We start from the raw sequence: 17984 nt of genomic DNA on the forward strand, positions 1-17984 counted from the left end.
TTCAATTCCCTGGCCTTGCCCAGTGGGTTAAGGATCCAGCATTGCTGTGAGCTGCAGTGTAGGTTGCAGACGTGGCTCGGATCTGGCATTGCTGTGGCTGTGGTGTAGGCTGGCGGCTGTAGCTCTGATTCGACTGATTGGACCCCTGGCCTGGGAACCTCCATGTGCCATGGGTGCGGCCATGGAAAAGCCAAAAAACAAACAAACAAACAAAAAATCAACATTCTTTCATGATAAAATCACTCAGCAAACTAAGAATAAAAGGGTAGCCTTTTCAGCAAATGGTGCTGGAACAACAGATATCTATATGCAAAAACTTGGAGTCCCTGCTATGGCTCAGCAGGTTAAGAACCCAACTAGTATGCATGAGGATGCGGGTTCGATCTGTAGCCTTGCTCAGTGGGTTAAAGATCTGACATCGTGAGCTGCAGTGTAGGTTGTAGATATGACTCGGATCTGGAGTTGCCATGGCTGTGGTGTAGGCTGGCAGCTACAGCTCTGGGAACTTCCATATGCTGCAAGTGCAGCCCCAAAAAGAAAAAAAAAAAAAAGAAAGAAAAAAATTATCAACTTGAATTTATACCATGCAATATGGTATATACATTATGATGCATGATTTTATTATATGAAATTCTAGAAAATGCAAACTAAATTATAGTGACAGAAAGCAGATTAGTGTTTATTTGAAGAAAGTGGCATGAGGGTCAGGAGAGACCCTCACACACAAAGAGGCACCAAAAAACTCTTGGGGGTGATGGATAGGTCTCTTTGTATGAACACATATGTCAAGCCTTATTATACACTTTAAATATGTGCAGCTTATTTAAGTTACTTATATCTCAATACAGTTTAAAAAAACATGAGTAAGGAATGCCTTAATGGGGAGTTCCCACTGTGGCTCACTGGGTTAAGGATCTGGTGTTCAGTGCACATTTACCTGATAAACGAGATAATGGACTGAGTGACAGGTGGGACAGTGGGCCCCTATCCAGGGCTTGGGAAGGGGGAGACACATAAAGGAGGAACCAAGACTGTAGCAAAATCTGTCGGCCACTACCATACCGGCCAGGTTCAACCTTGCCAGGCTGGCCCAACGTGTCCTGACCTCATTACTAACTACTCTGTGGCTTCAAGTAAGTCAATACCTTGGAATATCAGCATCCCTAACTCTAAGATAATACCCACCTCAAAAATAACAACGTTTATGAGATTAAGTATTAGGTAAATGATAACATGGCCCAAAAATGTAAGGGACTATTTCCTTTTGACTACAAAAATCAAATTGCTATCAAGAGGTGGAGGAGTTCCCTTTGTGGCACAGCCAGTTAAGGATCTGGTATTTTCTCCATGGTAGTGTGGGTTTGATCCCCAACCCAACCCAGTGAAGTGGGTTAAAGGATCTGGCGTAGGATGCAGCTGTGGCTTGGATTCCGTCCATGGCCTGGGAACTTCCATATGCCTTGGGTGTGGCCATAAAAAAAACAAAAAACCCCCAAAGAGTTGGAAAAAATACAAAATCACAAGAAAATTCCTCATAATCCCAACTTCAGAGGGTACTTCCTTCCCAGCCCTGTCTCACACAAGTTCACTTACTTTTGTGCACTCACCTGGTGTTCTGCATGCAGCCCCTGTCTTTCCAACTCCAAACCTTTACTCCAGCTGTTCCTCCACTCCATCCAGAAGCCCACTGGCCTCTTTCAGGAGGGCGGGGCTGCTCCACAAGCAAGGAGAAGTGGGGGACGAGCTTCACTGAGACGTTGCCCCCTAGAGCCGGGGGGCCCCCACACCATTCTGGGATAAGGGTTAGTGGGGTTGAGGAACCATAGTTCCCACGGCTGCTGCTCCCATCCCGGCAGTCTGAGGAGGGGAGGCGTGGGGCTCTCTCTACTTCAGGGTACCTTGGGGTTGTCATGGGTGTTGCAAGGAGTCTTAGGAGCAGGGTCCCTCTCCACGGGGCCCCCAGCCTCTCTCCAGCCCTGAGCTTGCCCTGACTTTGCCTAAGTTCTTCCATGGTGGTTCCAGCCCAGGGGTCCCCTTCCACCCCGGTGGTTTTTCTATAACAGGAGGCTCACCTTCCTTCCAAAGCTGGGCAGGGCCAAGGACAGCAGGGGTGAGGAGCGAGGAGCTCCCCTTCTACCCCCGTGGGTCTGCATATCCTGAAGGAGTAAGTGAGGAGGGCCTAAGTGAGTCCTGAAGAAGGTGGGAAGGAAGGGGTGGCTGATGGGGAGGCCCTGCTGACCAGCCCCTGACAGCAATCTGAGGCCTGACCTGCAGCTTTCCTTCACCTGCTCAGTGTGACCCCCGCCAATCCTACTTTCCTCTTGGCCTCTCGTCTCCTCCAGGCTTCAACTCCCTCAAGAGTGAGGTGAAGATCACAGTACCTGCCTCTTAAGGTAGATTCCGGGGTCAGGGCCCTGGTCCCTAGCCCTGTACACAGTAGGGGGTCAAGGAATTGTCTGATCTGATGAGAGGACTCGCTAAAGCGGAAAGCACTAGTCAAACAGTATTAGCTGTTATAATTGGTCCACTCCACTTCTTCAGATCCAGTCCCCTCCAAGTAAAACAAATTCCCCTCGACTCCACCCCAGCAAACTGCAAACCGCACCCCCCCTGCCCCCGCAACGGCTCCTCCCTTCTCCAGTCTCAGCCCCAGTTCGGCTTTTCTCGCCTGTCTCACTCAGGCCCTGCAGGAAGTGACCAGCCTTCCACTAGCTCCTGCCCAGGCCTGGGAAAGTTCACAGGCTCCTGTGCCGAGAGATAAGGGGGTGGAGGAACTGGGGCTTCCTTCCCACTTCCCCTCTCTCGGACTCAAGGCAGGAAGAGAGAGCTGCAGAGGGGCCTCGGACAACAGGCTTCCCTGTTTGTTCGGACTGGTCCGTGGGCACCAACAGCCTTACACCAGAGGGAAGAGGCTCTGCCCCTCTACCTGCTCCCCAGCTCCCTCCCCGGACCCCCAAGGGGACATTTGCTTCTAGGTTTTGGGGGACAGTGAAGGTGTGAGTGTGTGGCTGTGCACTGATGAGAGGACAGAGTGACACTAGGTATACGCTCTTTGGGCTGTGGACACTGCCCCAAAGCCATGGCTCTCTGCTCCCTTCAGCCTGCACTCCTAGGCGCCTGCTCTAAACCACTCAGCTGGAGACCAAGCAGTCTCCCTGCCTTCAGAAGACGGGCTCTTTGACCTTTCCAGAAGGATGCATAGCACATGTGCATTGTGAGCCGTGCAACGGTATATGGTGCATTCAGAAAACCGCAAAAAGTCTACGAGGCTCAGGGAAAAGAAAGGCAAGGGTAAGTGGTAAGAAATGAGTCTACTGAGGTGGGCAGGGGCCAAATCCCAAAAGGTACTGGGTACTACTCTAAGGTCTTAGAGCTTTACTCTGAAAGTTGTGGGTACGAAGAACCAGATTGTGGCCAGGACTCTGGTGGCTGGGGCGGGGGGTTGTCAGTGAGCCACAAGGGGAACTCCAGGACAATCATTTTAAAAAAGGTATTTTTGGAGTTCCTGTTGTGGCTCGGTGGTAATGAACCCAACCAGTATTCCTGAGGATGCGGGTTCGATCCCTGGCCTAGCTCAGTGGGTTAAGGATCTACTTGCTGTGACCTGTGGTGTACGTCCCAGATGTGGCTCAGATCCTGCATGGCTGTAGTGTAGGCCAGCAGCTGCAGCCCCGATTTAGCCCCTAGCCTGAGAACTTCCATATGCTGTAAGTGCAACCCTAAAAAATGGCAAAAAATAAAAAAGATATTTTCATGTCAATGGAGCCAGAAGAGCTGGCTATTTACACATGGCCAGAGATCCACATTCTTTGCTCAGGGTTCCAAACTGGAATACTGGTGCAAAGGCCCTTCTCACTGTGCCTGTTTCCCAATCTGTAAAATGAGAGGAATGGACTCCATGATCCCTAAAACCCTCCCAGCCTACCACACAGTGATTCACTACTGTTGCCTTATTTTTATCCTCTTTACACCTCCGCCAGTGCATGACTACTCATACACCCTCGATAAATATTCATGGGGAGTTGCCATGAGCTGTGGTGCAGGTGGAAGACGCTGCTTGGCTCCCATGCTGGCAGCTCCGATTAGACCCCTGGCCCGGGAATTTCTATATGCCGCAGGTGTGACCCTAAAAAAAAAAAGGTGGTTTGCTTTCCTAGGACTTCGCTTTCTTGACCATACAAAGGCGATGACCACAGGTCCTCTATGTCACAAGGATGGCAAAGACTAAATGTAAAGCAGTGAACACCTCCTGGCACCGTGGCCTGGCACACAACCCGGGAGCGCTCAGTAGGCAGTAGTGTCGTCTTCCCCAAATGCCCAACCAGATGTAGTCACTGCTGTTTTAAAACCTTTGTTGGCTTCCCAGTCATGCGGAGTAAAGTTCAAGCAGCCAGCCAAGCCACCTGACCCCAGCTGACCTTTTCTGCAGCACCTCCTGCCCCTCCTCCTCCCTCTCCAGTACCCCTATCATGTTCCAGCCCCAGCAAACTCACTGTTACCCGAGCGCAGCGCCCTTGCACATGCCGTCCCCGTGGCCGAGAATCCCTTCACCCCTCGTGAAAGCCTTTCAGATGGTGGTGGTGGCTCCTCTGGGAAGGGGTTAGTCACTCTCTTGGCCTTTTTTTCCCCATTTCTTGGCCATGTCCGTGTCATGCAAAAGTTCCCAGGGCTGGGACTGAACTGGCACCACAGCAGTGACTCAAGCCACATTGGTGACAACCCTGGATCCTTAACCTGCTAGGCTACCAGGGAACTTCCTGGCCTTCTTTTGATTGCATTTGTCACTTTGCACTGTGCTTGCTTGTGTCTGTTGTGAATTGTCTTACTTAGTGAACTCAGTACAGACCTTGGCATTTCCCAAACAAGTGTTCACTCACAGCCACTCTAATGATCACACACACTCCTTCACTTATTTAACGCTCAAGACAGCCCTGCGAAGTGGACTTCTTCCACCGAATAGGGAGGAACACGGACAGTAACTTCTCCAAGATCACAGAGCTTGCCCACGGCTGAGCGGAGACCTGAACCCTGGTCTTGTTCCAATGCTCACAGCTTCTGTTACGGCGGGCGGTTTGTCCTGTCCTTCCTCGCTTTTCTGAACCCTTTACTCATCTCGCCCTTCTGGGTCCTCTGGCCCAAGCTCTCTCCTTTGGCCCCTCTTACCCCACCCCCTAAAGGCTCACCTCCCCAGGCTGCCACCTCCTCCACTGCGTGCCATCTGTCACCCAAGCTGGTGCCTCTGTGAGGACTGCATGTCCTGGGCTTAACACACTGCTGGTATTCAGGACACAGAACATGGAGCCTCATGGCAGCATCGCAGATGCCGCGATGTTAGCTGGGTGTCACAAGACCAAGGAGATAAAATAAACCTTTCACACCTCAAACGTGTCTGAAACCAGAAAGTAAACAAATCCATGGTTTATAACAACAGGCTTTCCTGGGCATGATTATCAGGTCTCCTGAGAGGGTGGGAGCCAGCCTGACTGGGGTTTGAATAGGAATTCTGCCAACTCAGTCTGGCTTGGGTGGTCAAAGCTGCCACCTGCAAATGACAAAGGGTGTAGGAAGTGCAATGCATGTTGCACCACTGTCCCTGGTGCTGGTTCCAGCAATGTCAGAGCTGCATTCACTTTCTTTCTTTCTTTTTTTTTTGTCTTTTTGCTATTTCTTGGGCCGCTCCTGCGGCATATGGAGGTTCCCAGGCCAGGGGTCTAATCGGAGCTGTGGCCGCCAGCCTACGCTAGAGCCACAGCAACGCAGGATCTGAGCCGCGTCTGCAACCTACACCACAGCTCACGGCAACGCTGGATCGTTCACCCACTGAGCAAGGGCAGGGACCGAACCCGCAACCTCATGGTTCCTAGTCGGATTCGTTAACTACTGCGCCACGACGGGAACTCCTGCATTCACTTTCTTTAGGCTAACTTCCTCTTGTCACTCATGCTCAAAGCTTTGGGGCCTCTTGAGTCTTTCTCTCTCATTTGTTTTCTTGCCACAAGTCCTGCAGGCAGGCTGTTGGGAGACTGGGCTGCAGCGAGATAATCCCAAAGTTTGCATTTACACTCTGAGAATGAAGAGCAATCAACATTAGAGAACGTGCTGGTGGTGGGCCACCTTTCGAATGGCCCACGATGGTCTGACATGAGCCAGTGGAGTTTCTGGAAATCCAGACCCCAAGCAGAGGTGGCTTCCTGATTCACTTGCACCAGCATTCAGAAGCTCATAGGCTCATTACACACACTAAATCCGGCAAAACAAAGGGTCCTTTGATAGAGGAAGGAAACTCATCATAGGATAAAGGAATCAGAATTTCAGGAGGAGAGGGCGCCCTGAGCAGCTGATAGGCAATTTGCCCTGTGGCAGAATGAAGTCATCAAGTTGTCACTGTTCAGCAACCCACTTTCTGCTTATTTTTGGCCACCCGCACAGGCAGCTGGTTCACTAACCAGATAACTTGGTTTGACATTTATCATCATATAAATGAGCCAACTGTCATCCAGGCACATACACTTCAGTCTCCTGTGAGTTAAACTCATGTGAATCTTGCCCTGGTCCATGGACCATTAGGTTTCTTGGCCCCTGGTGGTGCCCATTGGGGTCCCCAGAGGTCAGCTGCCCTGGGTAGATGAACATGTTCATCTGAGTGTGATACCCCTTTTATTCTTGCTTCTCTAGCCTTCTCTTCATCCCCAGGCCTACTCCTTGAGTCTGCATGGCTGGCATCACGAGCTTCCAGAAGGCTCCTTTCTAACCTCTCCTGCTGCCTCCTCTCCAAACACAGCGATTTTCCATGATGGCCTTGCTCCAGAACACGTCACATGTACGCAGCCAAACTCTCTGGCCTGGCTTGTGGGGTTTTCCACAATTTGGCCTCATCTTGCTTTATTTTTCTTCCAGCCCATAATGCTTGTCATCCACCTCTGGCCTGGGGGAAACAGCTCACTCAGTGTTGCTCTCCCTCTCCTGCCTGTTCTCTGCCTGCAAGTCCTACCAGTGTACATCTTTAAAATGCCACTCCAGGGAGAGTTCCCTGGTGGTCTAGTGGTTAGGATTTGGCACTGTCACAATTGCCACCCAGGTTCAATCCTGTTCTGGGAACTGAGATCCCACATCAAGCTGCTACGTGCTGTGGCCAAAAAGGCAAAAACAAAACAAACCAAACTCACCACCAACACTGTCCCAGCCCTTCATGGCTCTACCACGTCTAACTCCTGTTTCTACACAGGGGAGCAACCTCTTGTGCTCCTCGTTGTCTTGGGTGTGGCCCACCTTTGTTTCCCCAGCACTGGGCATCTGCTGAGGGCTCCCTGGCACCTGGCGGCAGTGCTGACCAGAGGAAACGACACTGACCCTCACTGCCTGCCTGCTGCACTTCATTCCTCACTTGAATTCCCTCAACAGTAAATCTTCTGTGGGGCCACCTCTGACCTCTGCGGTAATCCCAAGAACCCAGCAGGGAGTGGGGGTAAAATCAAAAGGCGGCTAGTGAGAAGGACTCGAGCAAAACTTTTAGAAAGAAGAGACCAGACACTGAGCAGGAGTATGTGTGCAATACTGGTTTTTATTGGTTGGCACAAAATTACAGCCTACAATGCAATGCCCTCCCTCCCACACAGCTCCACTGGAGAGACGCCGACGCACACAGAGAGGACGAGCACACTCACGGGTGAAAGCATTTGTTTTTACAAAAAGGTGGGGTATGAGGTGGTGGAATTGCAGGCGGAGTACCAAAGCTCCACATGGTCTACAGGCGAGGGCTCTGTCCTCTACTGCTGGCATCGGGGCGGGGGGGGGGGGGGGGGGGGTTGGTGAGGAGAATGGTTACATATCGCTGGCGTGTTACGGAAGGGGGAAATGGGACGCGCATCTGTTGTGCACGTCTCGGACCCAAACCTGGACCTTCTTTCCAGCCCTCCTCCTCCACAGCCTGCCTGTGCCACGGGAAGAGGTATGAAGGGAGCCTAAGCACACAAGAATATTCTCCTCGGGACAGGGACACGGGAACACTTTCCTTCTACCTCCTCTGAACCAACTCTGCCCCCATCAGCACCTAAGAGCCCCGGGCAGGCCTTCCTTACGAGCGCTTTGGAGATGACGGGGAGAAGCCAGGCCTGCGCAGAAGGCTTTGAGTGGGCAGGCAGGACAGTGTATTTCCCATACAATACCAAGCAGGGTAGTTTCGGAAATTGAAGAATGGAAAACAAGACCACGCACCCATGGGCTGCAAGACCCTAGTCCTGGAGGGGCTCTGGACTGCAGGAGGGGTGGCATTATTCCAAACCCTGGCTGCATGACACAGTACCAGGGCCTAGGAGGTTAAAGGACCACCACCAACCCCTCTTCCCACAAAAATGCCATTCCCTGGAGTCGCCAGTTTTGTTGAGCTCATTCGGAGTTGTTTCTGCCATGCTCGCTCTCCAAGGATATGCGTATTCAGCCCACTGGCTGTTCCATTTTCTACCCTTTCTACAAATATAAAGTGCCTTGTCTAAACTGGTGACAGCACCTCATTCTGCAGAACAGCCACCAAGGAATGACGTGATGGTGGAAAGGCCGAGCTGTTAGCTTTTCGGAGTGGTCCTGATGGAAGCGGACAGCAGCAGAGCTCTGGTGGGATCACAACAGTCTAGTCTGAGTCTGTGAGGTCCCCAGGGGACTGGTCCCAGGTGTGCGAGCCCCCGGCTCTCGGTCTCAGTTCTGGAGACTTGGTCACTTAAGCCCGAGCTAAAAATGTATGAGCATGAGGGGGAAGGTGCAAAGACGTCTGTCCTTCAGAACAAGGTAAACTCAATTCATCTTGGCTCCTTTGCCTCCATCCAAAGGGTTCCCTGGAAATACCTGTTGACCTTGGCCAAAGGGAGACTGCATCTGGACAACACACTTCAAACAGGGGAGGAGGAACATCTAGTTCATGCGTTTTAGAACCAGACTGGTCCCAGGCCTTTCGGATGCTGATGAGCGATGAGTGGAGTGGAGGTGATCACAGCGAGCAAAGCCCTCAGATGAGCCTTATGCTGTTTGGAGACCACACACTGCAGCTCAGCAGACAGAGCTGGGGCCTCGCTGTTTCCTCAGAGCCCACCCCGACCAAGGCCACTGGATAGGATGGGAGAGAGGTCCTTGAAACAGACTGGGCTCCTTACACAAGTTGCCACTAGTGGGCTTCCATTTCCTCTCTCTTGACGCTGACACACTTGGGCAGGTGGAGACACCTGCTCTATCTACCTTTACAACAGCTCCCAACGTCCTCAAATGCTCCCGATTGCATTAAACACATGGCAGACTGGCAGCTATCTTTCTTCAGAGGCACTAACTGGAATTTTACGTATTCTAATCACCAGGTTTTTCTTCAATCATCAGCCAGTTTGAATGCTTTCAGACCACGAAATAAAAAGACCCGACATTTATAAAACTGCACCACACACTCTTCCTCTTTCACAAGAGAGCAGACCAACTATTTTTCTAACTACGAAACGCAACACTATGCTCCTGCAGGGCCCCGGACTTCCTCATGCATCTGTGTCCTGCTTGTGCAGCATGTCTAGGCCCATGCAGGGTGAGTGAAAGAGCGAGGTCTTCAGAGGTTAAACAAAACATCTGAAGCAAACTGGATTTTGGAGGAGAGAGCTGCCTTGGATTCTGAGCAAAAAGTACCCTCATCATATGGGAGGAGGCAGAAGGCAGGGTTGTGTCTGCGCCCCGTGGCTTAGATGCTCGCCGCTCCCCTCCAAATCCTTCCTGTCCTCACGGCCCTCCCCTCCCCCAGCGTGTGGAAGCTCTCTAGGACCTAACGTCCACCTGCCCCCATGGAGGCTCAATGTGGGGCAGGTCTGTCCACTCCGGTTCTGAGGTCCTGATAATCAGCCTCTATCTTCTCTGGAAAAAGTCCTATCTGTTATGTAGCCGGAAACGAGGAACCAAACTAGGTGTTTTCTTTGGATCATTTATTAGTGATATATTTTCTCCACAACGAACAGATACACAACAGACCAAGGTTTAACCCTGAAATGCTGTTTGTTTGTTTGTTTGTTTCAGTGGGACAGTAATGAGGTGAAAGAGGATACCTGATCTTCTATTGCAGCTTTAGGTTAATATTTTCAATCTAGCACAAAAGTGTTCAGAAAGATAGGCTTACTTCTCGTAGGGATTTATGGTCAATCTTAACTGGAAAAATGATTTCCTTAAGGTGAGGCACCCCACCCCACACTACGAAGAGGGGAGTACAATCTCAAGGTCCAGTATTGAGATTGAGGCAGCTTGCTTTTCTCCTAAGGAGTTCCAAAGACTTTTAAGATTTTGATCTTAATGCCCGATTGGGACCTCAAACTCAGAAGAGCGATTTCACTGTATCGCTAAAATATTCTCTGAAAGGTGCACCCCACAGATGGTAAGCAATTTAGTTGGTAATTGTTCCAGAACCCAAATTTATGTTTCCCAATTCAATGATTAACAGAAACTTCACATCTGGCCTGGCTGCAGTGGGGAAAGGATGGGTAGCAGAGCAAAATGGTGATGAACCTGGAAAATGACAATGCTGCTGTTTCTGTATCTTTTAAAGCCCATCTTCAGGGGTTTAAATGCCTTTTTTGGTGTTCCAGTGGCCACTGTTTGGGGTTAGAATTGGGAATGTAAAGCAAAGGAAACCTAGAGTATTTAATTAAACAACTCATTGCTGGCGGAACAGAAGCAATGACTCGCCACCTTCTAGATATTAATCTTGCTTTTCCAGCCAAAAGCACTTCCTTCTCCAGCAGAGTCCCCCCTGGTGTGCTGACTTCTGAATTAAAGTGGCTTCCCTTTGCACTCCCCTAGCCAAATGGATGGGCTCATTTTCTAAGACAATCTCAAGCTCACCAAACCATCACTATAAACAAAGCTTTAGGGGAGAGAGATGCCTTTTCATCTGGAAAGCTTCATACTGCAGGGACAGAGAAAACCAGATCATGTGACGGCCAGCCTCTGCTCAAGGGATCTGTTCAAAGCAACACCAAATGGGATACTCTCCTCTCTCTAATTTTTAAGGGCACTAAGAGAATTGATTAACCTGAAGGTGAGAGGTATCATTTTTTCAGATGTCCTGATTAGGCTTCTCATATCCCTGAAAGGTTATCAGCTAAAGCAAAAATATTGTCAAAATGTGAAGCTGCCTTTTCAGAGGCCAGAGTCCTTTCAGAGGCTTCTGGCCTCCAAAGAAGAGTCTGCCTAAGCTCTCCAGGTTCCCAGGACCCCTGGTGACCTCAGTCAACCTGATGCAGTATCTTCTAACGAACTGCAATCAGTGGATAGCACTTCATGGTTACCTGAAGAAAGCAAATGTCTCACTGCTTTAGGTAACAAACAAGGTGACATGGAAAACACAGCTCTCCTGGAAGGTGGGGTCTCCCTCACCAGGCTCACTCCAGAGCACCGAGGCTGACTCTGGGGTGCTTTCTCCCACATTCCAGTTGAGGTGGGTGCCCTGATGACCAAGGCTAAGGCCACGCTGCCAGCTGCACAGCCTTAGGGAGATAGGCTCCATCCTAGCCGGGCTCAGAAAAAATGACCGCCACCCTGCTGGACACTATGAACCACAAGGCCTCAGGTCTGACTTGGAATCTTCAAGAATGAGAACTAGAAGAGGCATTTGCATTATCTAATCATCATTAAATAATCTCTCCCCAGGGCTGCTTGGGTTGACTGTCTTGCATGTCTCCTATTTTTTTGTGAAATGCGGATGGGACCAGGATGAAGCTGTATTATCAGTCATAGCTAACTCTCATTTCTCTTAAAGCAAAAATTCATCCTACTATGGAGATTTCACCAGGTATTTCTTCTAATTCTAAATCTACTCTCAACTCAACTAGGTCGGGCTTAGAGAATAATTCAGAAATCTAAAAATCATAAAGTCGTGGCAAAAATCACATTGTGGTTATCAAATCTTCTTTTAAACTAAAAAAAAAAAAGTGGCTCAGGCTAAGCTCTTTTAAAAAAAAGATCAAAGTAGGGAGGCAACAAAGGTATTAACGCACAGCACTGAGACGGAAATGACAAATACATTAAGTTCAATGTGTGAAAAGCACACTCAGGTGCAACAGAAGACTGATGACTTGCTGGTGCAAGAGGTTTAGAATAAACCCCTGCACAGGGTATGGGAGGAGGAGAAAGGGGAGGGCGAAGGAGCAAGCAAAGTTCCATTGGGAACTTTTTCCTTCTAGAATTCTGAAAACAAAACGTGACCTTTTTTCTTCTAAGCAAGTCTAAGAGACTTTTACATGGGCCAACTCCTAATACCAAAAGAGAGAACAGTTCTCTGCCATGAAGGAAGCTGACTATGTGGCAACGCGTGTGCAAAACTTTAAGCACTCTCTGAGGGCGGTGACCCGCTCTGCTCCCCGGAGGCCACGGGTAGTAGCAAGGCCTCAAGTGCCTCACTTTGCACAGGACTCGCAATGCAGTGCAGAGGGCAGAGGTCCTGCCGCCAGGCCACTGTCCAGGCCTTCCTCGGCCTCCCAGGGGGTGATACCCCCACCCTCTTTGATCCCTCCAGATGGCCTCGGCTCAGACTCAGTGAGGGAACTCTCCGAGCAGGGCACAAAACAATCCATTCATTAACTTTTCCATCCGGTTATGTCTGCTATGAGAAAAATCAAGACTCCTGTGTCACGGACTGCACTGTTCTGAGAGCCTACCTAAAGATCTAAACCCTTGGAGCCCTTACCCACCCCCCACCTCCCGCCACAGTCCTGGTCCAACAACAACAAAAAAAGAAAGGCATGATCTCACTAGTGTTTCCCAAAGGGCTGTAATTTATAAACTAAAAACAAATTTTAATTAAAAAAGAAATCCACAGCTCTCTTTCTCTATCCTGAGTATGGTGCACTTTGAAGGACACTCCGGTAACAACCAAGAATCTACGACATGCAAATTCACTGTGGGAAAGACTTTATATCTGCCCTGAACACAGGAACCTGCTTCTGTCAAGCCCAAATAAAATGAGTACTTACAGGATTAATGGCAAATCAGTGTCACTGGAATATTCTGCAAGTAGGGTAAACTTTGTGCTTTCTTTTGTCTCTCCTCACTTTCTCCAGGGGAGACAGAAAGGTTGCTGCAATCACGGGTCTAAGCAATCTACCCCGGAAAGTGGTGCCTGCTACGCCGGTAAAGATAGCCATGGTGTTTATGGTGCCAGGGAGGGAAAACACCAACCCCTGCTCCTCAGGATCCCAGTGCAACAGAAAACAGCACCAGTTTCAACAATTCTAGTGTTGGACAAAGCCTCCTTTTGTCAGTTAGGAAAGCATCAGCACAATCTCTCCAGTAACTGCATTAATGGGATCCATTCACGTCACTAAAAAATACTTGGCACAGTTCACTTTCCTGACCCAAAGACGCCAACAACAATCCAAACTGGATTCTGTAGGGTGGTATACTGTTACACCAGCCCAGTGAAAACATCTTCAGATCATTAAAAAAAATGCACAAACTATTATTAACACTGCAATTCCTATTTCAGGACCACTGACTGTTTTCCTGCAAAGCACTTTCAATTCATATCACAAAGGAAGAATTTGTTTGGAAGAATGTGTTTTTGGGGATTGCATTTAGTGCTCAGTTGAATTTATTTTATTTTCCTCTTTATTTGGCCAGAACCTCAGAATGCCCTACATCAGGTAATAAGCAGCAGTGTGTTCGTTTTAAAGTAGGACATGGGAACAGTGAGCTGGCATTTAGACTCAAATCCCATGGTGCTATCTATCCACTGGGACCCTTCCTTGGGAGCAAAATTTCATTCCCAGAGGTAGAGCGGTGTCCTAAGGAAACTGCTGGCCCTGTTTCTGGCTCCGTGTTTCAAGACTAGGAAAGAAGATGCAAACTGAGAGCAGAGAGCAAAAATTAAAAAGTTCATCAACTGATGTCCCCCAAAATGCTGAACGTTAAATGACACAGGCCTACCACATACATACATTTTAGTGGGAGGGAAGAGCAAAAAAGCTTTTCAAAGTCTGAGTATTTATTAGAATTTTTAAATAAAGAGAACTACGATTTTAATTTCACATCTTGGCTATGTTCTGACAAAGGAGGTGCCACTAAGAGTATAGCAACAAACTCCTGTCCCCAGCCAGGGACCGATCAGTGCCCCCCTCCCGCACCCGCCCCACCCCAAGACCCTTTTCTGCATATTTTTCAACTAAACAACACAACTGGCAAATGAAACCAGCATCAAACCTGTAGCAAAAACCAACAAGACAGTTTGCAGTGAGCCAATGCACTATGTAGCTGTTCTGGAAAGGGATTAAGCCTCCTCCCATACCACTTCTCAGTGGAGGACGGACCTTTCACATCCCAGGGGGGAGACAAATTTACTATTTCTGAGCATGCTCCATGGTGCAATTACAAGTGTTGTATACCTGACAAAGGCAAGCAAAGACCTGAATTCTCCTCCTGTGTACTCCTTAGGAACTTAACACGGTTACTCAGAATGCGGACGGGACTGTACAGCTGCACTCACCAGGTACAGCCGGATGCTTCGGAGCACAAGGACAACATCCAGTTCAGCACGATGTAAGGCATGTATGTACAAGGAGAGAGGCCGCTGTCAGCGGTAAGTAGCATTATGGAAAAAATTCCAAACCAGCAGGATAGAAACAGTGCTCGATGCTCCAGTTTTTTAGATAGTAATTCCAAGAATCCAGTTCAAATCCCTATGGTCAACACGTAGGGAGGAATACAATTTCTATCATTGTTTCTCCAGATCTGAGCTGAGGCTTCGGAATAAAAAAGAAAATGGGTTTCTTCCTGTTTCTTTCTTGGCGTGGAAACAGCGTCGGGAAGAGAAGGCCATGAGTCCTGGGAGCACCTACATGAAGGTAGCGAAGCTCTCCCTGCACCCACATAACTACGGCCAAGGCCGGGGGAAAAACAGAGGACGGGGAAACTCACCTAGCCACTAGCATCAAAAACAAAAAAGGTGAATTAATTGTGAGGCTCTCCAGAAACACCCCAAATGTAAAAAACAAAACCTTTAAGAAGTAAACAGTTAAATTCCCCTCCTACAAGCCATTTATTTACATATTATATGCCCAGTATATAATGTGTAGATAAATGTATCCTGCAGTGAAAGTGACCAACCTACCAGACTTAAGAGCACATTATAGGACAAATTCTTGAAAGGTTTCATCTCATATTGGTATCTTTTAATTAAAAAAAAAAAAAATTAAAAATCAAAGAAAAATATCTGGCCAGGATTGGAATGAGGCAAACAGGAACACTTCAGAATCCAAGGCAGAAGGAAGGCTGTTTGCCTCTTCAGAGGATTGAAGGGGTGTGGAAAGGGAGACAGATCATGCACAAAAGTACTTACAAATTACATACCCAACCCCCACCCCCTCAATAAAAAGAGAAGAAAAAGCCCAATCACTTAACACCAAACAGCAACGTTATCAATAAACCCTTTCTCTGCTGCCCATCATGCCTTATTTGAAAGAGGAGGCCTGTGAGGAGAGGTGAAAAGAGCAAGGGTGAGAGGGAAGATCTGCACTTCAGTCTAGTTTCCAATTTCCATTTCTCTTACAGGAAGTCTTCAGTCATCTAATGCCTGGCATCGAGCTCTGAGCAGACACTGAGTACGTGGTGGCCACGACCGGGGTGCCGTTGTTGGCTGAGTAGCCTTGCCTCAACGTTTCAAAATACGACGCCTGCACCGGTTTGTGATACTGCAACACTTTTATGGCATCTTCTATTTTAAACCATTCCCTCTTCCTTCCTGTAGAGGCAGTGAGAAAAAGAAGTTAGTACAAAAGGGAAGCAGTGAGGGAGTTCCCCTTGTGGCACAGTGGAAACGAACCTGACTAGCATCCATGAGGTCTTGGGTTTGATCCCTGGCCTTGCTCAGCAGGTCGGGGATCAAGCATTGCTGTGAGCTGTGGTGTAGGTCACAGATGCCGCTCAGATGCTGGATCCCATGTTTCTGTGGCTGTGGTGTAGGCCAGCAGCTGTAGCTCCAATTTGACCCTTTGCCTGGGAACTTCCATATGCCGAGGGCGTGGCCCTATTTAAGGAAGGAAAAAAAAAAAAAAAGGGAAGCAGTAAAAGGGTTCTGATCTGATAACACTTCCCCCCCCCCCCCCCCCCCCCCGCTTTTTAAGGCCACACTCTGCATGCGGAGGTTCCCAGGCTGGGAGTCTAATGAGAGCTACAGCTGCTGGCCTACACCACAGGCACAGCAACTTGGGATATGAACCGCATTTGCGACCTATACCACAGCTCATGGCAACACCGGATCCTTAACCCACTGAGTGAGGCCAGAGTTCGAACCTGTGTCCTCATGGATGCTAGTCAGGTTTGCTAACAGCTGAACCACTATGGGAACTCCTTTCTGATTTTATTTTTATTATTATTATTATTTTGTCTTTTTGTCTTTTTAGGGCCACACCTGCAACATGTGGAGGTTCCCAGGCTAGGAGTCGAATAAGAGCTGTAACTGCTGACCTACACCACAGCCACAGCAATGTCAGATCCGAGCTGCATCTTCGACCCACACCACGGCTCACAGCAACACCAGGTCCTCAACCCACTGATCAAGGTCAGAGATGGAACCCGCAACCTCACGGTTCCTAGTCGGATTCATTTCCACTGCACCATGATGGGAAATTCCTCGATATTAAATTGAAGTATAACTGACCAACAACACTGTTAATTCTAGGTGTATAACATAATGATTTGATATTTCTCTACATTACAAAATGATCACTATGATTATTAACATTTAAAAAATATGTATTATAAATACATTTTTCCTTATGTTCTTTTCTTACAAGAGTGATGCAAGCACAGTTTTTTTTTTTTTTTTTTTTGGTCTGTTTAGGGCCGCACCACAGCTTATGGAAGTTCCCAGACTAAGGGTCGAATCGGAGCTGCAGCTGCTGGCCTACACCACAGCCACAGCAATATGGGATCCGAGCCGCGTCTGCAACCTACACCACAGTTCATGCAACACCATATCCTTAACCCACTGAGCGAGGCCAGGCATCAAACCTGCATCCTCATGAATACTAGTCAGATTCATTCCCGCTGAGCCACGACAGGAACTCCTATTTTCCAGTATATTTAAAAAATTTTTTCAAATGTATGCTTTAAAATCCTTTATTATTTTTTCTCTTACAAAAGTAATAAAAGAACATAGGTTAAAACTGAGAAAACAGGGAAAAAAGGTGTAAAGAATAAGATAATTACCTGTAATCTTATAAACCAGAATACCTTAGTGTATTTGCCTTTCTTTCATTTTACTTGAAGACACAGTAAATCAACAACTATGACTAGGATCATGCTGTAAGGTGCTCCACATCCTCGGAGGCTCTGCTGATGGAGTGTTGGTGCCCGAAACATGGACACTGAAGCCAATATGCTGGGCTCCGATCATATCACTAGATCTAATGAACTGTGTAGCTTTGGGCAAGTTACTGAACCTCTCTGTGCTTCACTTTCCTCATCTAAAAATAGAGATAATTATTTCTATCTTGTGAGATAGGACCTATCTCACAGAACTGTTGTGAGAGCTAATATGTAAAGCATTTGAGGAATTCCCGTCGTGGAGCAGCAGAAATGAATCTGACTAGGAACCATGAGGTTGCGGTTCAATCCCTGGCCTTGCTCAGAGGGTTAAGGATCTGGCGTTGCTGTGAGCTGTGGTGTAGGTGGCAGACGCGGCTCGGATCCAGCGTTGTTGTGCAGCTATAGCTCTGACTGGACCCCTAGCCTGGAATCCTCCATGTGCTGCGGGTGCAGCCCTAAAAATAAATAAAGCAAGCAAGCAAGCATTTGAATAACACCAGGCACAGAGTACAAGCTGTAAGAGTTTGCTTTATTATTATTACTGTTATTGCTTCTTTTCTCCTTCACACTGTTCCTCAGGCATTTTTCTATGTTGTGAGAGTATGACATTTAATAGCTGCATTACATCATAATATCTAGCGTGGATGTTATGTCATTCACTTAACTATTTC

General features: G+C 48.2%; 1 protein-coding gene across 1 annotated transcript in view; it reads right to left on the reverse strand.

Moving 5' to 3' along the window:
* Positions 1 to 7541: 7541 nt before the first annotated feature.
* Positions 7542 to 17984, reverse strand: part of NUDT3 (nudix hydrolase 3) — a 77925-nt gene continuing 67482 nt past the window's right edge. The window contains exon 5 of the mRNA XM_047797015.1: positions 7542 to 15745. Coding sequence (XP_047652971.1) covers positions 15567 to 15745 — 179 coding nt within the window. The 3' untranslated portion in view covers positions 7542 to 15566. The remainder of the gene's footprint in view (positions 15746 to 17984) is intronic.

Source organism: Phacochoerus africanus, chromosome 9, assembly GCF_016906955.1.
Source record: "Phacochoerus africanus isolate WHEZ1 chromosome 9, ROS_Pafr_v1, whole genome shotgun sequence".
NCBI classification, from domain to species: Eukaryota; Metazoa; Chordata; class Mammalia; order Artiodactyla; family Suidae; genus Phacochoerus; species Phacochoerus africanus.